Genomic DNA, 24,884 nt, shown 5'->3' with positions numbered 1-24,884 from the left:
TCTTATCTTTAGAAATTTGTGTATAAGAATTCAACCAGTTCAGATGTGTATATCACTGTTTATATACTTGTACGGGAATAATTACACTACAATATTTTACTTCTCAATGGAATTACTGGACTTCATTACATTTCCATATTTATTTAGAACAGAAGCTTTATTTAATAAGAGGCATCACTGTAAGGCTCTATGGGTATAGCAGCAAAATACCAAGTACATGGTGCGTGCCACCAATAATTTCAAATTATTCAGAATATGTCAGAATACGTCAGAATATGTCTCCTTGGAGCTACCTTCTGGTAGGTGGTGCAAAAGGCATAGTTTGCTTTTCCATCAAGGAAGACTTATTTGCATATCCTTTCCCAGAATCCACACATAGCCAAAAGTCTTCTTAATCTCTTTAACAACCATGTTTCTCCAAAAATAAGGCAGGGTCTTATATTATTTTTTTGCTCTAAAAGATAAGTTAGGGCTTATTTTCAGGGGATGTCTTATTTTTTTCCATGAACAACAATCCAGTCACCAGACCCCCTTACACCCAAAACAATTTAGAGTTGGCAAGTATTAATAGTGGATGGGCTCTCACACACAGATCTGTGTCACTCCTGTCTCAGGCCCTTTGCCATTGCAGCAGCGTTCCACTGCAGCCCAGTGTAGTAGTTGTCTCCCCCTGGTGATCACAGGCTGCCACAATGTATTCATGCAAGCAGGACTACCTGATCTGTGTGTGAGAATCCAGCACTACCGGTAGTCAACCCTTATTGTTGTGGAGATCTCTCCCACTAGTGCCATCTTGTGCAGATAGCTCCCTTAAAGTCAATGTGTGATTCTTTTGGGGATGCAATTCTTTTTGGGGTGTCTGCTTTCATTGATGAAGGATCTGCTGTATCTGTTCTGCTGTGTTTCATTTACTTTTTTTACATGTGTAGTTGTCTGGACACTTATTCTTAATGAAGGTAGGGTTTATTTTCAGAGTAGGGCTTTTATTTCAAGCATACTCCAAAAATTCTGAAAAATCATGTTAGGGCTTATTTTCGGAGAAACATGGTAGACAAACCCTTGCACATAGCCAACCAATATCAACTCAATAGCCTCTCACCTAGACAACCAGTACTGTGCACTACATTGATGAGGGGCAAGAATAAAGTTATTCAATCAACCCGAACCAGCTGTCTTCAGATGGGTGTGTTTTCCTTTTGGAAGATACTTTTTGATTGGTTTATTCCCCAAGTCATGTCAAAAGGCATCTAGAAATTAAAACATTGATTTATAGAAAGCTACCTTCCAGTAAGTGAAACTAGAGTCACAGGCCCCCTTTTTCCATCAAGGAAAACTTATTTGCATACCCTTTCCTTATAAAATCAGAGCATTCAATGATATAATAGGGCCTCATAGACTGCAATGCATACCTTATTATAGTGCCATAGTATGCCCAAGTGCATGAGCCATAGTTGTCAGTTACTATCAGCTAAACATGGTAGTCAGCATTTACTAATAGGTAGTGCAAATGAAAACATGCCGATCTTAAAATCAACCAAATTTATCATAGTAGCTGGTTTTGTATAATAAGGCTACATTCATATTTGCATTGAAGTCTCCTAAAATCCTGCAGGCACAGCTCTTTCATCCTCTGCACTCAGTGCTATTTCAGTGATCCGCCTGTCTGTTGTTCTGGTCCATCAGCAGATAAGCAATGCTAGTTTGAAGCTAGTATGTCTTATACATCTATTAGTTGGCTTAATTAGAATTTTACTTTAGAGTAATGGCACATTCAAGGGGCACTTTGTTGTATCTTAAGCCTTTTATCATGTAATGTAGGGTTCGCAATACCATTGGTGTCTGCTCAGAAGGTGTCTGTTTAAGAAAAAAATAAAAAAATGGACACCTATCATAACGGACACAAACGGACAGTAACTGATGGCTATCAGTTATTGTCCGTTATATGTCCATTGCCCATAGACCTCAATGTTAAAAACAGCAGACAGAAAAGTCCTACATGTAGGATTTTTTTGTCTACTTGAAAAAAACACGGTTGTAAACGGGTACAAACGGACCCAAGATAAAATCCCATTGAAATGAATGGAAATTGCAAATGGACCAGCTAGTGTCTGTTGCTAAAATCTTGTACGGACAATAGACAAGGACACTGCTGAGCGGACACCATCGGTAGTGTGAACACTCCCTAAACCATGCCCTCACTGGCAAACGTGTCTAAAAATTATCTAAAACTAGATCTATCTAAATGAGTCTAAAATTTGCCTTCAATGTCAGAATTGTAAATTCCCCCACTATTTCTTGCAAGAAGTTGTACTAGTCCACGAGGATACCATATGACTTATTAGCAATGGTTAAACGCAGGTTGAATTGCCCTAAAATGACTAGTTACATCACCAGTGGACATACATTTTTAGAACAGTTTTACTGACAGCATAATATTTGTTTTAGCTTTTGTTCTGGTCTGCTTAAAATTCAGTTCTTGTTGACCCATTCATCTTTTCTTTGAGCACATGAATGTAATATTTTTCTTCAACACAAAAAGCTTTTCTTTTCTTATAAATTGTGTTGACATTGACTGAAGGAGCCAATATAAAAAATGCATTGTTTTTTTTGTAAATGTTATCCATGCAACATTAGAGGAGCAGAAAATAGGTATTTTTACTTATTTCTGTTTCAGTTGGCTAAAATTGACCGTGTCCTGTCATATTCTGGATGGTAAAAATAAAGCCTGAATAAGTTATATAGTCTCAGCAGCCTTGGAATATGTGTGTTTATGGCTAGAAATGCTCTGTGACTTTTGGGTGTTCGACATTAAGATTACAAATTTGGTGATACAGAAATCATTAAAACCAGCAAGACTCAGGGAAAGGATAGATCGTCGTCCACCCGTGCATTCAATTTCACAACCTAAAACCAGCGCTATAGTGTGCACAATGTAAATTAAAACATTTCAACTTTTATTCTGCCATAAAACCGTTGACAATGCTGATACCATAATAAATCAAACAAAAAACAAGTAAATGCAATACAGTAAGATAATTCCCACCTATATGAACACATATCCAAGAGCTACTATTTCTGTTCACCTGGAAAACCACCATTGCAGCTAAAGAAAATTGGAATGATGTTACTGCCATAAGGATGGACATCCAGGAATCAGGATATCCGCATTTGTCGGAACTTAGTGCTACAGTTCACATCCGTTACCAATAGAAAGAGGCCAGCTGACCATGGTCTGCAAATGCCACTGACCCTAACCCCACAAATAAATTCCTACCCATACAATGGCAAGTGCCCATGATGGCCCTATATCAAACCCTATATAGGGCTTGATATAGGGTAGTCTAGTTTCCTAAAGGTCAATTAGTATGGCGCTAAGATCATAAAGTGATGATTTTTCTAAGTGACTAGACATAGTAGCTCCAGGATGTGTGTTCATATATGTGAACATTATTTTACTGTATTCCGATTTATTTATTTTTTTGTTTGGTTTATTGTGATGTAGCAGAAAATACCGTAAAATTTCTACAGAATTCCAGCTTGTTAGAGCAAGATGAATAGAAGCTCATAAAGCTCTCATATTACACCTTATAATAGAAGTCTACGGAGAAGGAAATGCGAATGAGTAAGCAGGAGTCCAGTAAGAAAGGAAATAGAGAGAATGGTGAAGATAACCATGAGCTTGTTATCATTCTCTACATGCTTTATTCACATACAGTATATACAGATGTGTGTCTGTTTCATGAATGGGGAAAAAATGACCTGGCATTTTACGGTCACTGCAAAGTAGATGTGATTCTAGCAAATCCTATCCAAGCATTGCAGAAAAATGCATGCAACAGAAATGCTGCGATTTCCAAAACTGTTGCATGTTGCCACCTTCACAAAAAGATTGTAATAGCGGTAGGAGGCATTTTTTCTAAAGGGGTGGAGGTTTGTTTTGTTTAACATGAGACTTGATAATAGTTACAAAACTAATACATTTTACGTCAGTTATCCATCTGGACCTGTTTACACTAAAAATAAAAAACTGACATAGCAGATCTTTTGAAACACTGGCCATATAGCATGCAGTATCATTTATTGAATAAATCCAAGTGTTTGTCATGACCTATTCATTCCAATATCTTTCAGTGTCATAAGAAAATAAGTCAAAATAGCTTAAAACCAGTGTTTATGACCACAGTAAATCATGCTTTCCGCCTTTGATCAGTCAGTATTGTGTGAGTAATCGCACTACAAACAGTACTTTGATTAACCACTATAACCCTATGTAAATATTTATGCTGTCACATGCTTGTGCACCTGGATCACTCTTGTACTCTCCAAACAAAGACCATGGCTTCAGTCTTGCGTTCCAATAAATGTATATTTGAGTGGCTTTATCAAGTCAGTTTCCAGAATTGCCAATGCATAGATGTAACTTCATGAAAACAGTTTTTCTAAATTAAATAAAGAAAATAACCCAATTACTACATAAATTCTTTGTCTCTTCCCTTGGCTACTCCAAGAGCCGATGTGCCATATGCTTTGTGTTTGACCCACTATTGCTGCCCTTATCATCCATGGTCATGTTTGTTTATCTTTTCATACTCGGCAATTAGATAAGTGAATAATATTTAGTAGGTTATTAAGTGAGTTTAGCCATATGCCAAGTCAAAGAAACATAGGTCTAGCCTAATATTTACTTCATAGCCCTGTCTGCAGCCTGAGGAACATTTGCACTTTCTATACGAAGTCTTATGAAACCATGAGGAAATAAAGTTCCCATATTTTATTTAAAAAATTGTCCGCAGTGTGGCTTGTTCTTTTTGGTATCTAGATGACCATTAATCTTCTGGCATGAAGCAGTTCTTAATGAGCCAGAATATAATAAGTGGAGGCCCAAGGTGAGGTGTGAAAACCTATCTTGGGTTTTGTCTCAGTATCTGTTGTGGATTGCTTGAATGACATCAATGACCCTAGGGGACCACTGAGGCCTGTGATTGGCATTAGGACATGACACACTCCATGTAACTGTTGAGTCCCAATCACAGGCCTTACTAGTCTCCTGGGGGAAGAAGATTGGGACTCACACCAAATGCTGTAACAGAACCCAGGAGAAATGAGCAACAATGATTGCATTATCTATTCACCTCCCCTGGGGCGCCCATTATTATACTCAGGGATCTTAGGAGACTCCAGTGTATAATAAAAACAGTTGTTTTTTGGACCAAAGCTGAACTCTTATATAGCCTTGTGAATAATCACATGACTACTCTTGCAAGGCCGGCCCAATAAGTCTTACGGTGGAGCAAGAAGAGGCATGATTCAGAGCTCTCTGATACTGTCCAATTAGAAGTAGACAGTGTGAGAGCTCAGAATAATGCCCCTAATCTGTTCCTACCCGAGACCACCCACTTGACGGTAGAGAGACTAATTATAATATCAAGTACCAAAACTATTATGACTGATTTGCTCAGTGATAGTGTCTTTTGAAGGATGCATAGTACTTGGTGGAGGTGCTAAAAGGTCCCTTATAAACTTTGCTAAATTTATACCTAATGCTATTTGATTCAACTGGCACAAGTAGGAATCCTATGCACATCTGCATTACAAGTGGGCTGGAAGTAGGTGTATAGTACGAGCTGACCATCCCATTCCCCTCTTATTGAATTGAAGCTGCTATGGCTGTCAATATGATATCTAGGCCTATGAACATAAATATGTGTTATCTGTACCCAAGAATGAGAGCTATAATGACTGACGCAGATGCATAATCCATCTATTTATGCAAGCTTTTAACAAGTTGGAGTTGTAATAAATGATATTTCCATTATGGTTTAGTCTATCTAAGAGTTAAGCACCAGTGAGATATGAAAACCTCCAATTTTGCTTTTGGTGCTTTTCTCTTTCATTCATTTTCTGAACTCGGTATCCTGTTTAGATAATCTCTTCTGTTTTCTGTACATCAGTAGATTTCAGCAGCTGGCTTCAGATAAATAGCTGAGCATTAACAATTCACAAATCATTGATGTACCCTTTTCTATTTGCTGTAAGCTAAAGATGATATAAATGAATGCAATTCTATTCCCATGAAAAGTTCAATTGTAGATATTGTATTTGTATTGCAAGCCATAATGGAATTTCTGTCAATCCAAGCACTGATGAATATGAACGTCATTTCATATTAGCAGCTTACTGCTTCATTTTACTTTTAAATCCCCAAAAGAAGTAACCTGTTTTATAAGTGACACTCTATGGTAGGAGATAATACCGTATTTTTATCCTGTGTTTGGATGTTATATTGCCTAAATTGCTTCATCCTTATTTCATGCTTCTTTTTTCTTCTGTAGGGGAGAAGAGGCTACGGTTCAATTTTTGTCTGGGCATCTGGCAATGGTGGCAGAAGTCGAGATCACTGCTCTTGTGATGGATATACCAATAGTATCTATACAATCTCCATCAGCAGTACAACAGAAAGTGGCAAGAAGCCATGGTATCTTGAAGAGTGTGCCTCAACATTGGCTACAACATACAGCAGCGGGGAATCATACGACAGAAAAGTGGTATGTCATTTCTCTTTCACAGGGTGGATAAGAGAAAGGAAACTCTTAGAATTTTCAGTAAATATGTGGTAGTCTTTTTTTTTTTTTCTTTAGATTCAATGATAGATTTATGAAGGCTGGAGTTATCAATGTCTTTATAACCTCATTGCCGACAGAAGGTGCGTTTCATATATGAGGCATAAATGACTCACTCCCTCTGCCAGCTATGCACCTGGAAGGAGATCCTCACCAGATCATAGCTTGGGTTGTATTTCAGCATCGTTAGATCAATTTGCACACAAAAAAAATTGGAACTTTCTATGCCTTGTCTGCCAGAAATTTTTTAGGAAGAATGAGTGGTAATGTTGTACTCCTTGTTGTTATCATTCTCTTCTATATGTGGAGTTGTAACCAGTGTTAGATTTCTACTCTTTACTATCTACCTCCTACACTACTCTTACTTAGCTTTACATCAGAAGACATGCTGTGAAATCAGAAGAAGAGAACTCAAATTCACTGGGGTCTCTCGGTCAGCACCTCATGTGAGGGCAAACTGGTTTAGGACTATTTTTTCCTAAGGGTAGTTATACACTTTCGATTAATGTCATCTGAAACTGATAATGGATATTGTTGATGCCAACCAACTATCTGATGTTGGGGCTGCCCCGACCTGAAAGAAAGAAGGATTGGACATGCTGAATTCTCACCTGCAAAAGAGCCTGGCAATGGCTTACTTCTTTCACCTCTTGTAGAACATATGCATGAGCGACAAAGAGAAGTGTGCATGAAGGGGTTGGGAGGAATAGCCCTTGATGAAAAGAGCATTTGCCAACAGGTCTTGAAAGGTGTATGGTTGGGCATGTGTACTCTGCTGACAGATTTACAGGGTATTTTGGAAGTGATGTTATTCTCATTCGATTACTGAGGTATATAGTCCACCAACCTGTCATTATTATTAATTCTATAAGACTTTGGGGTTAATTTATATTGCTAATAAAAATAGAGAGGCAACCAATCATATAATAGTTCTCATCTTTATAAAATTAGGAGGGGGGCAGAGGCGAAGCAATCCAGGGGTTAGGGGCTGGTTCTTATAACATGATCCTGGTTTGAAACCTCTGACGGCGTAAGCGCTTGACTTGGGAGAGCTTGACTTTACGAGTGCTCCCATTGAAGTGACTGGGAAGTGTTTAGAAGCGCTCGCGTGTACGGCTCGGAATGAGCCGAGCGCTTACGCCGTGTCAAGGGGCCCTGAGTAAGTTTAACTTCCCGGACAATCCTTGTAAATGGATACATTTCTATTTAATATTAGAAAATATAATACATCTAGAATAAAATATTTTCTATGCATGGCATCTGTAGGCAATCATTATATTAGATGACAAGGAAGTGTAGCTAAAGATATTAGTTAAAGTAGCACTCCCACAATATTTTGTATTCTCTTTCACATAAAAAAGGTATACGCTGTAAAACTGTGTTGAAGGTGATCTTCTTACTGGTGGCAGCTTTATGATTATCAGAAATACCACTACCGTCTGATCCCTCAGCTGTTTCATGTGACCAACAATAAGACTCTCCAAATGGCAATGGAACTCATGTGGTGCTAAATGGAGGTTATTTTCTCTGTTCATTCATGAGATGCTTATTATCTCATAGGAATAACTAGAGAAATTGTCGTCCTGTCCATATATAAGATGTTGTGTCAGTTGGAGAGTCAGAGTGTCTATCACTTTATTCAGCTGAGGACTAGAAGGGTAACTTCTCCCCCAGTTGATCTCTTATTGATCCTGAAGGTAGGTTAACAATAAAAATGACCTGAACAGCCTTTTTGATTCTCCCGACTTTTTTGTCTTCTGTCTTCTTAAGGTGTTTTTTCTTTCTCATGATAAACATTTATCAAATATCCTGAGGATACACTATATTGATAGAGCCCCACCAGTACCTAGTATGGAGGTGATTCTTACTCACATGACTGCAGTGAGGTATATGGATCTATATTCAACCATGTGTGCGTCAGCTACATATAATTCTATGGGAATTACAGCAGTGGGTTATCGCTGTTACTTAGCTGTTTGCCTCACACCCACAGATAGAGGGATAAGTGATAAATGTTTATTGAAGGAAAACACATTTAAGGAAACCCAGTACTTTGTGAGGTTATGTTAGCAAACAGTCTGAAGAATTTCCTGAGACAAAGTGGCAAACAAAAAACAGCTTGTGATTATAAATGGAGCTTGACGAAAAAATCTGTCATGTTTATATAATGAAATATTACATATCCCAGTAGGGGTCTGCTAATGTGGTCTGTTTATATTTGTCTAGGGGCAGGCTTAAAGTATCACTTGAGTATATATGAAGGATTTGTACAGTTGAAACGAAAGTAAATATGAGGGTTTGACAAGCCGTAATGCATATTCCGTCCCCTGTACATGTTGACTTCCTAATACCGACAATCCTTTCTCGCATGTTGTGATTAATGAGCCTGTCCCAGCGTGGTATTGAATTTGGAACATCATGTCAGCTATTGAAGTTTTCCTGCCTGTTGGTGGTCTTATGCCCTTCTTATTTCCTTCTTAAGATAGATGGAAGACCTCTGCGAAAGTGAATGCTTTCTAGCTGAAAGCCTTGTTTTAGATCTCTCTGGTAATTATGCTTAAACACCCTAACTCCTGTCAGCAGCTTCCCTTTCAAAGGGTCCTGATGGATTTTCCAGTCAGGGAGCTTTTCTAGGTATTATCCACTTGCTCTCCAGTAGACAAGTAGGAATAAGAAGAAATCAAACTGCAGATGTTTTACTGGTGCACTCCAAAGCCTAATAAACAGTTATTTCTGATAGTCTGGCAAATGGATTCTCCCAATTCTTTGCATCAAGTGTTTGCAAATTTACATAAAAAGTAAGGCTGTAATAACTGTTGATGTCTTTGCTGAATAGACGTGTTTCTGGTTATATTATTGGGGGTTTGTATTTTTTCTGCTTGGACATCACAGTGGTATGCTGTATGATGCACTAGGCATATGCTATAATTTTTCTTTTTAATGATAATTTTTATTGCGTTTTTGAAATATAATAACCATGTTTGACTCAAGTGACCCCCGGAGGACAACGCATAATGTAGTAGGCATACTAAGTTTACAGCTTTAAATATGACCACAATACAATGTAGTTTGGGGACAGATTTATTATTATTATTATTATTTATTTAATTAACACCATTAATTCCATGGTGCTGTACATTATAATATTAATTCCATGGTGCTGTACATTTGAGGATTTATATATGGTAAACAAAATATACAAACAAATGTAATACTAATAATGACTGACTGGCACAGTGGGGTAGAGGGCCCTGCCCACAAGGGCTTACAATATATGAGGGAAGAGGGATAGAGACAGAAGGTGAAGGGGGAGACTGTTCAGGCGTTCGTGAGGTGACGGTAGTTTTATTGGAGGTTTTAGGAAGATAGTATAAAAGGAGAAATAGAGATAGTGAACCAAGATTCAAGTAGTGCACTTGAAACTTGGATTTTCATAGGTATGTAGAAGAATATGTACAAGTATTTTCTGCCATACTTGTGCATATTATAAAAACTAAAAGGATTTTCCAAGGTTATAATTTTGATGTGTCCTAATGGAAATGAGCAAGAAGTGGGCCACTTGACTGAAGTTACTGACCTGTGAAAGGCAGAAATTTTCTTAACTGAAAATACTGCCCAGCGGTGTTTTCTTTCACCCATTCATTTCAATAGGAGTTGACAGGCGGAATCTGCTAGAGGAAAAATCCGCTAGAGGAAAAATCAGCATCTGATTTCCATTGAAATGAATGGAGGCTGGTTTCAGGCAGAATTTAGAGCTGATTTTGAGGTGGAATCCACCACAAATTCAGTGCCAAATTCCTCTGTGTGAAAATAAGAGTAAGAGTCAATAACCTAAATGCCACTGCCTTTTTAAACAACTGATCAGTAGGTTTGGTTGTCAAATAATACCAAAAAATATCCAGCATGCCACAATTAATAAAACATAACTTTTACTTCATGTTAAAATAAAACAATGGATTTACATCACCCTTTCAGGGAAAAGGAACATAGCATATGGCTGACACGTTTCAGAACCAGATTTTTTTTAGCTCCCTTACTCATAGCCTTGGCAGGCGGACGCGTTTCAGGACCGGATTTTTTTAGGTCCCTTACTCATAGCTTCTGCTGAACTACTTGGTTGTCAAATCCCAATACTGGTGAATTATAGTAACCACTAAAGTGGAAACACTTCATAGTTTCCATATATTTCCCATTCCTTCTGTAGCCTGTATTAGGTTTGGCTCAAAAAATGCAGCAAAATCTGCAACCAAAAAAAATCAGTGTTTCCGCAATGTGTGGCTTTAGCCTTAATCAGGATTTGAGAGTTTGTTATCCTGCACCAAACCCAATGTATTCCTAAACCTAGCCCTGAGAATGGATTCCCTGCCTACCTCCTAGGGCAGAACCAATATTTTAACGTACATGTGATTATATTTGGAGGAAATAAAATCCCTCCATAATTACCAGTTTTGAAATAAGTTTAACATTATGGGATGTATTTGCAAATCCTTATTTTCATGTATTGTTAAAGGGGTTGTCCCATCTCAAGGATCCTATCTATACTGGTAGCTTATATAACCTGAAGACTTTTCCTAAATATATTGCTTTAGAAATGCTGCTTTGTTTGCCTGCTATGTGAACTTATTCCTCCCATTGTTCACACAGTGTTACCATAACCATGGACCTGTACAAGTGACTCACTGCTCTGCTGGCAGCACATCCAGCTCAGCTAATTGCAGTTTGCTGATAAAGCCTGTTATCTCTCTATGTAAACACACAGATAACACTGAGTCCGGTCTCTAGTCTCTACAAGCATGTGCATACTATTTGATCTGCATAAGCATTGTGATACTACTTAGTTTCCCGTTCAGCAAGCTTAGCGGGGAGAAATACAGGAAGTGATAAGAAGAGACAATAGGCAAACTGCTAAAACAGTGACATGGGAAAACCACTTTAAAGGGGTTGTCCAATTTCACAACAATATTGAGAGACAAATATTTGTATAATAAAAGTTGTACAATTTTCCACTATACTTTCTGCATCAATTCCTCTCTGTTTTCTACATCTTTGCTTGCTTTCATTTATTCTGTTTACACCCAGTGAGTAAAAATCCGTCCATGGTTATGTGATGTACAGTTCATTGTCATGAGATATACAGTCCATGGTCATGTGATATACAGTCCATGGTGATGACCACACTGGTGCACAGCTCATTATAGTCACAGTGCTGTAATCAGACATCTGCCTGGTAATAATCTATGCATCGGTTTGCTCATCAAATGACCATGGACTGGCTTTTATCTACTGGGAGTACGGGAAATGACTGGGAGCTAGCAGAGATCTAGAAAACCATTAAAAATTGATTCAAAAAGTACCGTATATTGGAAACTTTTTATTATACAAACAATAATTTTTGTCTCTCAATATTGGTCTGAAAGTGGCCAACCCCTTTAATTAATCTAATATTGCTAGCAGAAAAAGAAACCCATTGAAGTCAATGGGAGGCTTTTTTTTCCAGTGCTCAAATTCAGCACCAAATTCAGCACCATTTTCCTCCGTGTGAATGGACCCTATCTGTTAACTGATGTTACCATTGGAGGGAATGACTTCTGAGTTAGGAAACATAAAACCAAGCCAGTGTAGAGAATGAGTTCCCTCTGTAATATATAGTATGCCAGTATTTTAAGTTACACACAGTAGGTAAGGGTCTGTTTATAGATTAAGTTACATCTTTGTACAGCTCAGATTTTTAGCAATGATTGAAGGCGTATATATGGCATAAGTTGAATGTCTGCTACATGTTAAGACAATGAGTGACATGCATACAACACAGTCAATACTGAAGGCAAAGTCAAAATATGGGGTGATAAAATTGAGAACCAGTGCTACCTTGGATTTTTGTTATGTCCGTAGATGTGTTTAAGGGGTGAATCCTGTGTGGAAATGATGTAGGAAATCTATATTCCCATTGTTTGGGAAGGCAGATTTGGAATCACTTATCCTACCCACACACACATTCATGCAGTAAAAAGCCTGTTCATAACACAAAAGCATATTAAGACATTACACAACTCCATGAAAAGAGGCTATGTAAACAAACTCTGCCCCCACGTGACACCAGCTGGTGCGCCGACACTCTTGCCATGTTTACCAAAAGAAAAATACAATTATGTTCCAAATTAACTACGGAAGTGTTGTTACAAAAACAATAATATTGGATTGTACTAAGCTTTCTGTGATCTGAATACAGATGTTCTGGCACTGATGGGAAAGCGTAATGTAATGTAACAGAATGCAATGTTTACAGTCATGTCTTAAAATAATTTACTGCATCTGAATAGAGAATACTACACAAAAGAGGGAAGTTTTGTTTTATATAAATGGGTGATATGTAGCATTTTAGGAAAACAATAGGCAGTGACCTAAAATAGTTTTTAAGGAAAACTGTGCTTATTGGAATTGGAAAGAGAATTGAGACTATGGAAACTGGTTTCCAAGGAGCAACTTCAGGTACACTGTGAGACAGAGCCATTACATAGAATGATTTAATGGATTATGTCACCAGAACATGATGTTTCTGTTGCCATATGCTGGAACAGTCAGGATAAATAGTCTCTTCTATTGCTAAAATTCGTGTGTCACATGGCACAGTAGAGAACGGCTATGCATGGAGATGCCTGGACATGACTATTGCTATTACTTCTATAAATAAGAATAATAGTCATTTCAATTGTAATCTAGAGATTTCTAAGTATTATGTTGTTGCTCATGGCCTAAAAATCTCCAGTGCCCAGTACGAACTTGGAGTACACTAAGGCAAAATATCTAGACTTAATCAAATTAAAGTGAAATTATAAATTCATTATTAACCCCTTCAAGCTTCAGCCATTTTTTGATTTTAGTTTTTTGATATATATATATATATATATATATATATATATATATATATATATATATATATTACATTTTAGAAAAAAAAATTCTTGGAATTGCCATAATCTGAAACTCATATAGGCCTGCATAAAGCATCTTTTTGGGGTGGCCAGATATACATTTTATTCATACTATTTTGGGGAATGTCTATTGTTTTGATTTATTAAAATTTTTATCAGGGCCAAAATGCCTTCCAAACCAACAATAATGCAGTGTGGGGGTCTTGAATAGGAAGAGAAACATACCTTTGTGGCCTCAACCCAATTAAGAAATGATCATGTTTTAGGGATATGCGAATCAGCCTACAAGTACACTCGGGACAGGGACTGACTAGCCAGACTTGCAAGTGCTCAGGTTCACCTCTGGAAAATAATACTACACTTGACATTTTCAGACTCTGCTTATCACAGTATATTTAGTAAATCAGGACTTAGCTCTGGTGCACATGCAGGCTGATCTGTATATCCATAAGACGATGATTATCTCTTCATTGGTTTCTACACCCCTAACACTTTACTACTATCAGTTTTGGAGGCAATGTGAACCTAAAAGACTCCAAACTAAAAGACTTGACAAGGCATGGCAGATTTTGGGAACCCCTGGACCGCCAACATTGATAATGTTGCTCCAACCAACAAGCCCCAAAACCTCTAAGGAGCGTCATACCCTTTACCCCCCTACCACCAACCCCAAACTAACAATAAGTAACGGCCTAACGTGGCGACCACCCACCCCACTCATGAAAGAACACCATGACACAGGGATGGATTTTAATCGGCCACAGCAGCCGTATTTATTAACAAACTACAAAAACGGATAAATAACTTCTCAAATATTTATCATAATAGCACAAAAGGGTTCAAGTCCTAGGAGTTAAGACGACTACAACCACATGAATGGGCCTGGCGCTACGATGAGCACATCAATTATGTATGTATATATAAGATATATTATTTATATATACTTACCGCCAGCCGCGACCACCGGCTTGGCGGCACCAAGTAACGATGACCCCTTGCTTCAACTGCCAGTTCACAGGGCTAAAACCCTGTAACCGTTCACCGAGCGCCAGGCCAAGTAAACACAACACCGGCTGTTTGAGGTGGAGCCTATTACTGACTCCACCCCTTTTGCTTCATTTACCCCCAAACTCCCAAGGACTCCACCCGCCAAGGCCACCGTGACAATCTAAAATGAAAACAGAAACAAAAGAAAAAACTTGCAAAGACAAAACAACCAAACATGGGAGGGAGCCTCCGTGGCCGCGCCGATACGAAAAGAATGAGGGGCGTATTGCGAGCTGTCAAGACCTTGAGCGTCCAAACAGCCCCGGAACACCGCAGTAAACTGATACCTCGAAAGAAAAGACCCATCGGAATGTCGCAACAGCGGGCCGGAGGCTCCCGCAGGCAACAACAACGAGTAAACCGACCAGCAATGTACAGGACAAACGCAGGAACCGCAAACCGCACCCAAGTGCACCCACTTCCCAACACCCGACTGGTCCGTCTTAGACTGGCGCAACCTAACTGCCAAACAGCCCTCCACCAAGTCAACGTCCCCGCACAACAAACCGCCCGGGGTCGAACAAGACGGAGAGACAAGCTCCCCCACCCTAAAGGCCCCAAAAAACGCCAATGAAAATGCAAAACGGAACAACGCCGCCTCATACTCTGACCTACAATAGCTGCCAACCTGAGCACAGAGCCGCCCCAACAACAAAAAGGTAATCGGGCGCCTGACGTCCACGCTAACCTTGCCTTTCCGGAAACCCCTCAGAGCCCGCACGACCAGGAAGTGTTTTGTCACATCCACATAACCCCTAATCTTCAAACCAAAAGAGACAGCCGACACCACACCGTTAACCCTAGACACCGACCAACCATCCTCCTCCCACCTATGCAGCAGCAACAACAACACACCCACCCTATCTAAGTCACGAAGTGCAGGACCCAGAGCCTCCAACCCCCGCTCCCAAATCCCCCAAGCAGCTATATACTTAGCCCAGGTGGAAGGAGCCAACGACACTCTGATCAATCGCCCAGCTTCTCTGAGACCAACTCCCACAAGTCCGGAGGACACGGGATCCCGTCCGCCGCAGCCCCTGGCGCAAGGGACCGAAACCGCTCCCACTGGAAACGAGACAAAGCATCGGCAATGTCATTCTTGACACCGGGCACATGCACCGCAACCACCCATGCATTCAAACACAAACAACGAAGCACCAAACACTGTAACAATCTAATCACAGGTGGGGAGGAAGCAGAAGTGTTGTTAATGGCTGACACCACCGACATGTTATCACAATGGAACCTGACCTTCCCATCGCGAAAAGCCTCACCCCAAATAGAAACAGCAACCACAATTGGAAAAAGCTCCAATAAGGTCAAATTCCTTGTCAAGCCTAACTCCCGCCAAGCCAGGGGCCAAGGAGCGGCGCACCACTGCCCACCGTAAAAGGCCCCAAAGCCCTGTCCTCCCGCTGCATCCGTAAAAAGCTCGCAATCAAAAACATCTACCACAGCCGACTGCATAAGGGAACGACCATTATACTGCTCTAGAAACGATTGCCACACCAACAGATCATCCCTCTGGGCTCTCCCCAACCGAACAAAATGACGAGGATTAGACAAACCCTTTGTGGCAAAGTTCAAATTGCCCAACAAAGACTGCAAGTCGCGAAGCATAATCTTCCTACGACGGCCAGCCAGCCTCACCACATGCCGCAAATCTGCAACCTTGGACTCAGGCAATCTGAACTCCATTGCCACCGTGTCCAATTCAATGCCCAAGAAGCTCAATCTAGTGCGCGGACCCTCGGTCTTATCTGGAGCAAGAGGCACCCCAAACCTACCCGCGACCCATTTCGTGGTAGCTAGCAGGGCAGCACACACATCCGTGTCCGCCGGACCTATACACAAAAAATCATCGAGATAATGAATCACAGATTCACTACCCGAGACTTCCCTAATCACATGCTCCAAGAAAGTGCTGAAGGCCTCAAAATACGCGCAGGAGATAGAGCAACCCATGGGCAGGCACCTATCAACGTAAAACCCTCCTTCCCAAAAACAACCCAACAAACGAACACTCTCGGGGTGAACCGGCAAGAGGCGAAAAGCCGCCTCGACATCGGTCTTAGCCAACAACGCCCCGGGACCGCACTGCCGGACCCAATGAACTGCCGCGTCAAAGGACGTGTACACCACTGACCAGAGTTCAGGAGCGATGCCGTCGTTGACCGACGCGCCCTTAGGGTACGACAAATGATGTATAAGCCGAAACTGGTTCGGCTCCTTTTTGGGTACCACACCCAATGGCGACACTACCAAGTCCTCAAAAGGCGGGGAAGCAAAGGGGCCAGCCATCCTCCCAAGTGCGACTTCCTTGCGCAACTTGGCGGATACGACCTCCCTATGTTCCATTGCTGATCTAAGATTCTTGGTGGAAAAAGGGACAACATGGGGCGGGGGGGGGGGGGATCCTGAACCCATCCCGAAAACCCTCCAACAAAAAACGCGCCCTATCCCCATCAGCATATCTACTTAGATATGGCAGCATTGCCTCCAGCCTCACCGGAGTCACCCCCTTGTCCACTGCCGGGCAAAGCCTTGCCCTTTTGTTTCCGCAAACATCGGGTAGCCCCGTGAGAGGACCCACCGCAGAAGGAACAGGAGTGCTTGAATTTACACGTAAGGCCGAACTTGCAACGCCCTTCATTAAATTGCCAGCACAACCCAAATTTATGTTGGGCCTGTTCCCCCAATCCGGACGCACCGAAACCACTCCCACTTTGGCCGGTTCCACCGGCCGACCCTGGAAAGGAATGACCGAACTTGGAAGGGGCCATAACCCGCAGCCACAGACCTATATCCTTCTGGTCCCATCTAATACTCGGACGTACCGCTTTTCGCTGGCGAAACTGCTCGTCATACCTGAGCCAAGACTGTCCGCCATAGGTCCGATAAGCCTCACTGATAGAATCAACATAGCAAAAGAGAGCCGAACAGTTGTCCGGCGCCTTCTCACCCACCACACTGGCTAAAATGTAAAAGGCCTGGACCCAATTACTAAAAGTTTGAGGAATCAAGCGCCACCGGCGCTTCTCTTCATCCTCCTTCTTGGTCTCCACCTTCTTTCCCTTATCCAGATTAAATTTGGCCAGAGGAAGCAACGAAAAGATTTCGACGTATTCGTCCTTCCAAATCTTTTCTTTAACTTCCTTTTTTAAATGCGCGCCCAAAGGACCCTCAAAGCAAACATACACCTCCCCATGAGCCCTGTCATCCAAATGCACAGAATCCACCTTCTCCTTTTCCGTTTGCACGGACACCGTCACCCCTTGTTGACCGTCAATAACCGGAGCCCCAGACGACTGCACCGACACCCCAGAAGGGACCCACGCTGTAACTGGGGAAACCGCAACACCCGACCCCAGGGAACCCAAAGCATGCACCACGGGGGGGGGGCAAACCACGCCCTCTACTGGGGACCCAGACACACTGCGCTCACAACGCGCCAACAAGTCCCTAACGCTACTCAAAAGTTCCCTAATCTCACTACCACCCGAACCCCCAGCTAGCTGCCCCGACTCAACCCCACTAACTCCCTGTGACATAAGAATTGGGGGAAACGGACAAGACAAAGAAGGGTACTCACCAGACTGCGCGGGTGCTGTGTGCCCACCAGTCGCAGCTCCCGAATCCGGATGACCTGGATCGCTGAAGAGAAGGCTGGCATCTGGAGAAGGCTGAGGATCGCTACGCTGGCAGCTGCAGCAGGAATGGCTCGACTGGGGCTGTAGATGTGCACCTGCGTGATGACCACTGGAAACCACATGCACCTCAGACCGGGGTTGCGAAGCTGGAATGGGAGGGCGGACACCATCCCGACTACCACTGGAGCCGTCTGAAGACGCCGCTGGCCACGGGACCTCCTGGGAATGCGAAATGTGAAGAACAGGCCCACTTCCCGCCGGAGCATCACAGGAAGGGGCTGCATCCATGAGGTGTGTAGAGGACAGCAGACTGGGGGTGGGTGCCATGGCAACAGGGCCTGCCGCAGTGGCTCTCACCTCCGTGCAGGCCACGAGGCTGTGTGGATTCCTCCCAGGCCTGGACCTGCGCCCCTGAGCAGTGGAGCGAGGAGCCCGACCTGGAGGGGCCCTAGAGGGACTCCTGCGCCTCCTGGCCTGAGGTGATCCGGTCTCCGGACTTAATCTGGCAGGCGGGCGGGTGCGGCGAGCCGGCCGAGCAGGTGGTTCAGGAGCCGGGGGAAGGGAGACTTGCGAGGGGGGTGAAGCGGCAGCTGGACTCAGTAGCGCCGCGATCTGCTCCTGCAGCCATGCCTCCCCCCTGATGTCGGCAGCAGCGCTGAGCTGCTCCAAGAGGTGAGCTCTGGAGGCCATGGCGGAGACAAGCAGAGGAGAGTGGGAGCGACAACCTTTACACTTGCCGCGCAGCCCACGAGTGCCGCTACTCGGCTGCGCGGACTAATTGAAAACAGCTCCGCTAAGCCCCGCCCACCCAACGGCTCCCGCCGAAGGCGGCTATTGGCTCCCCTACTGCCCGCCCCTCGTCATGCGTCGCTACGCCAGACGAGCCATGGCTACGCTTGCCCTTTGAACTGAAAACTTTAGCAGATTGTGAGGCTTAAACGTGTACATTGGTTGCTATACTGCCCAAGTGTAAGCCTAGATTCAGATGACCAAGTTTCAACTGTGAAAATCGGTCTGTATGAGCTCCAGATTTGCTTACATTAAAGGGTCATTCCCATGTACATAATCACATCTATATTTGTAGATAATTAAAAGTTAACAATTTTTGCAAATATAAGTAATTAAAAATTCTGCAGAGTTTTAAATATTTTCTCTAACTTTCTTAGTGGTGACCTGTTATCTTGATCGGTTGCCATGGATACGACCACTAATGCAGAAACTTTCTATGGTCTGGGACTTGTCAAGAACCCAGCTATGATTTTCTTGTTGTAGCCGGGTTATCAGGTAGGGACACTACATGTATCAGAAGATATCCCGGCCACAATAAGGAAATCATGGCTGATTTTCTGACCTCTCGAGATGCAGATATTGTTGACCTCTTTTGTTATTCTATTCTCATAAACTTGGGAGGCACTAAATCTTTTTCAATACTGCTGTCCATACTGCTGTCAGAACCAAGTCATGTTAAAATTCTAAGCAGTTAAAAGTTGAAAACTGCAGTGGAAACCAACAAACTTTACCTCTGTTAATGGGCACCACTGATATCCTTAGTACTGAAAAATAGATGTTTTCATTCTGGTCCATGCAGACACATATGTTCGCAAATCTCATCATCAACTACAAAAAATGTCTGACTGCTGTGTGCAGCAACAAGGGTTTTGCCACCAAGTATTAAGTCTTGTTTGCCAGAGGGATCAAATACTTAGTTCTCTATGCAAAATGCAAATAAACTTATAAAATTTATACAATGTGATTTTCTGGATTTTATTTTTTATATTCTATCTCTCACTGTTAAAATTAACCTCCCCTTAAAATGATAGACGGTTCATGTCTTTGTCAGTGGGTAAACTTACAAAATCAGCAAGGGATCAAATACTTATTTCCTTCACTGTAGACCCATAAATAGACCTAGAGATGTGATGGCGAACCTATGGCACGCATGCAAGAGAGGGTACACAGAGCCCTCTATGCTGGCAAGCGTGAGGTCACCTGGATTGCTCACTAACAGGGAATCCGGTACAGGATTCCCCGTTGATGAGCGATCGCTGCTTTCAGTTGTATGTGCAAATGTACATACAGCTGAAAGCTGTCAGTGTAGACCGCAGCCTACACTGACTGCAGAGTGTGACCTCTGCCCTAACGCAGGCGCGATGATATAAGTCATCACCGTCCACAGTCACAATGGGTAAGTATAATAGAGTGAGTGTGTGAATGAGTGTGTGTAAGTGAGTGTGTGTGTTTGTGTTTGAGAGAGTCAAAATGAAGAACATATAATACTGGGGGGGGGGCGTAGTAAAGAGCATATAATACTGGGGGGATATGTACTGAGGAGCATATAATACTGTGGGAGGGGGGTACTGAAGAGCATATAATACGGGGGGGCACTGAGGAGCATATAATACTGTGTGTGGGGGTATTGAGGAACGTATAATACTCGGGAATGTGTACTTAGGAGCATATAATACTGTGTGTGTGGGTACTGAGGAGCATATAATACTGGGGGAGCGTACTGAGGAGCATATAATACTATGTGTGGGGGTATTGAGGAACATATAATACTGGGGGATGTGTACTGAGGAGCATATAATACTATGTGTGTGGGGGTACTGAGGAGCACATAATGCTGGGGGGGTATACTGAGAATCATATAATACTGTGGAGGGGCATACTAATAAGCATATAATACTGTGGGGGGGGGGGGTACTGAGGAACACATAGTACTGTGTGTGTGGGTGCCACTATGGATCATATAATGTGGGGGGCTACTATGGTACTGTGGAGCATATAATACTGTTTGGTGGGCCTACTGTGGAGCATGTAATACTGTTGAGGAGCCTGCTGTAGAGCATATAATACTGTCTGGGGGCCATTGCGGAGCATGGATTACTGTTTGGGGTCCCTTCACTATTTATATCACACAGTATCTGTTTTATAGCAGACGTGATATTAGTACAGGATGTAATAACATTGCACGGTCACTATAAAACAGATCCTGTGTGATGTAAATAGTGAACATTAATTGTTCAAAGTACTAAATGCAGATAGCTTTACATTTCAGTACAAAGTTGCTTGTATTATTGAAAGCTCTATAAAGCCCCATTCACACGACTGTAATTTGTGGGTCCGTAACTGTCAGCAATTGTGGATCGGCACTGTATTAAGTTTAAATTGCTGTGTTGGCACTTTGTGATAATTTAGTGGGTTTGGGGTTGCAGTTTGGGCACTCGGTCTCTAAAAGGTTTGCCATCACTGACCTAGAGTTAAATAACCATTTACTCAATACTAGATATAGGAAAATCCATGAGTACAATATAAATTGTGTAAATTGTAATGCTTACAGATTTTTTTCTTAGGACTTATGAACATAGTAAGATTGTGTACTATACGTGAAGCCAGTTTGGCAGTGTCTCCATGCAGTACAGTACAGCACATTAATAAGGAGATATTCTCTGCTGCATTAGAAAATATGGCTGCTATATTTAAGAAAATGCTCCATTTCCTTTTCTGAGGAAGTGGTATCATATCTATTAGTCACAAGGCCATGCTACTGTTTGAAAAGAGGAAGTCGGGCTCTACCTGAAAGCAAGCCATCATGTTTCCTAATCCTGGATAACGCCTTTAAACAATCATATTTTGAATGAACTAATGGCAAGTTATACTGAATCTTTTCCAAGAAATGTACATATTACCGTGCTCAGCTCCTCCTCCTCTATAACATACTGCCTGCAGATTGGTAATAATTCTCAGTGTGCCAGGTTCACTTTAAAATGATTTACTTGACTAGCACATACCTTTTAATACACAGTATGTGGGCGCACAACTCTATTTCTCATCCATGGTGCTGGACAAGTCTTTGATAGTTTTGTTGGAAAATGTATGTGTTTTTATGAAGAAATAAAAAATATAACGTCATGTTTCAGATCACTACAGACCTTCGGCAGCGTTGCACAGATAGTCACACGGGAACCTCAGCATCAGCTCCTATGGCTGCTGGAATCATAGCCCTTGCACTAGAAGCAAAGTAAGTATATACCATGTTTATTCTGGGGTGATATGTACAGAACGATTCAACCACAGTATATGGTAACTATCATGAGCAGAGGAAATTCTAAAGTGCTATGGTGGGGATCTGAGAAGTCTGTAATTTTACAGAATATAGTTGACACAGACATTAAAGGAGTATTCTTACCAACTTAACCCTATATAGATTTGTAGACAATTAAAAGTTAAATATTTTTGCACATGTAAATAATTAAAATTTTTGCTGACTTGTAATGATTTTTTCTAACCATCTTAGAGGTGACAGTCTTTTGTCTTGATCGGTTGCCAGTGAATTTGATCATGAATGCAGGACTATAGTCCTATATGTACTATAGTCTGGCACTTGTCAAGAACCCAGCCATGATTTCCTTATTGTGGTCAGGTTATCAGGCAGGGACAGTGCATTTATTGGAACATTAGGAAAACAGTTTCCCATATTTACCCCTTTACATTTCACAGAAACACACTAATAATATGTGATCTACAGTTTACATATAAAACTCACAGAGCACCATGTACTCACAGAGATATCAATGCACATGAATGTTCTATTATTTTTAAGGCTAAGGCCCCATAAGGCGTCCCGCCACAAAAAAGTGCTGCTGGAAAATCGCGGCAGCAGTGCATCACGGTTCTTCCCGCAGCACTTTAGACAGAAACTTCGTAGAGGTTTTCCTCTATGGACTTTCTGTTTCAATTACACCTATGGGGAAACTGCCGGCGTTTCCGTAGGTATAATTGACATGCTGCGATTTCCAAAACCACTCTCGGTTTTGAATATCGCAGTGTTTCTGCAGTGTGGTTTTTAATGCAAAGTGGGCATGGGATTTGGTAGAAATTGCAGCATTTACGCCATGTGGGGTCCAATCCTAAGTTGGTTTTTCAGTCTTATAATGTAATAATATATCACTGGCATGTATCATCCCTATATGATCGCTGTAGGTACGACTACTGAAACCCCTACTAATCCTAAAAATAAAGGGGCTGCAGTACTAATTCAGCACAGTGGCTCATTCACTGTTTTTCCTGCTGGAATCCATTCTGGTGAGTGCAGCTTCCACTTCACAGCCTAGTGACATCATGTTCATTTCTCACATGGCCTTTTTACAGCTTAGTGACTGACATGACAGAGCTTGATATTCAGTGAGGAGGCCTCAGGGATCTACAAACAGCTGATCAGTGGTTGTCATGGGTGTCAGGCATCCACTGATAAATATTACAATCCTGGAAAACACCTTTGAGGAATCACAGTACTGATTCTCACAATTAGTGGGGGTCTCAGACAGTTAGTGGGGGCCTCAGAGTTCACACGTACACGGATCATAGAGATATGCCATCACTTTATAAGATGGGGATATTCCTTTGTTATGGGCTATGTTAGTATCATTCATGTAGTCAGGATGTAACAATAGCTTAAAAAGTCTTTATATTTGCTTACTATTTTAAAGTAAGGTAGAGCTTCACATTTGGGCCTCCTTCACATTGTGACTTTTGTTGTGTTTTATATGGGAATTTAGTTTAAGTAGCAATCTTTAATTTCCCTCTGTAGTTCTATGGATGCTGTAACTCATATTAATACACTGTCCAGGCAACAGAATAAGCAATGGCTATATGATTTATTGAGCTTGCATGGAAATGAAAGCCAACAAACCCCTTTATCTGTAAGTTATAGTTTTCATTTCTCTTTTCTGTGCTACGAGTATTTCAGGTGGAACTCTGAAGTCGAGAGCTAAATGTATTGTATGTGATACGTGCTTGTGTAAATAGCCAGTGGCTAACCTTATTGGTGCTGTGGTATATCCTTATTTTTATTTGTTGGGTGGGTATAGTTTGGTATATAAATAGGGCTCCAGCCACTGTTGGTGTCCACGTTATAAGCTTGAAATGGGTATGACAATGATTGTACTATAGTTCTCCATTTTACTACTTATAGGAAATAGGATTAGGCTTTCTGTGCCTTAGCTCCAGTTGTTTTCTATACTGTATTATCTCTAGACCATTCACTAGTTTGCTTATATAAATTGTTATGTTTGTAATGTGCTACTGGATAAAACTGGCTTCTATATGACTTATCATTTCTAATTGTTCCTAATAGCAAAAGCCGGGTTTGAGCAATTGAACATAAAAACACATTTTATTCCCTCTGGCTGAGCTGCATTCTTGACTATGGGTGTCAGTGTACTAGAGCTGCAAGTCGTGACTTGCATTGCATATCTTAGCATTCTACATGGAGCTTAGTAGATTTTGTAGCGCTTGAGAACTGTGAATATTGTAAATTACTTTCTGCCCATTATCTTCCATTTGCAGACTCGTCCACATTGGGTCATATGCAGGATTGGTGGTATAATTGCAGTATCGAAAGCTTTATTGGTTAATCCACCATTTGCTATGAATATTTACTTGAGCTAGTCACAATGGGAATAGGTCTTTCTTTTTTTGCACATTGCGATTATATTATAGCAAAACTATTACTACAAAACATGTATTTATATGTAAATTAGGATATTTTATATATATTACATCTGAAATAGAAGCAGAATGTCATTTTTCCACAAGAATATTTTCCGAGTTTGCTAGTTTTTACAAAGAAAAAA

The 24,884-nt window shown here is 41.5% G+C and overlaps 1 protein-coding gene across 2 annotated transcripts in view; it reads left to right on the top strand.

Moving 5' to 3' along the window:
- Positions 1-24,884, top strand: part of PCSK5 (proprotein convertase subtilisin/kexin type 5) — a 371,370-nt gene that overhangs the window by 154,913 nt on the left and 191,573 nt on the right. For both annotated transcript variants that reach the window (XM_075278157.1, XM_075278160.1), the window contains exons 8-9: positions 6,333-6,545; positions 22,170-22,270. In XM_075278157.1, coding sequence (XP_075134258.1) covers positions 6,333-6,545; positions 22,170-22,270 — 314 coding nt within the window. The remainder of the gene's footprint in view (positions 1-6,332; positions 6,546-22,169; positions 22,271-24,884) is intronic.

Source organism: Leptodactylus fuscus, chromosome 1 (genome assembly GCF_031893055.1).
Source record: "Leptodactylus fuscus isolate aLepFus1 chromosome 1, aLepFus1.hap2, whole genome shotgun sequence".
In the NCBI taxonomy this organism is placed as follows: Eukaryota; Metazoa; Chordata; class Amphibia; order Anura; family Leptodactylidae; genus Leptodactylus; species Leptodactylus fuscus.
The sequence above is the reverse complement of the archived record's forward strand: the minus strand, read 5'-3'. Positions and strand labels throughout refer to the sequence as shown.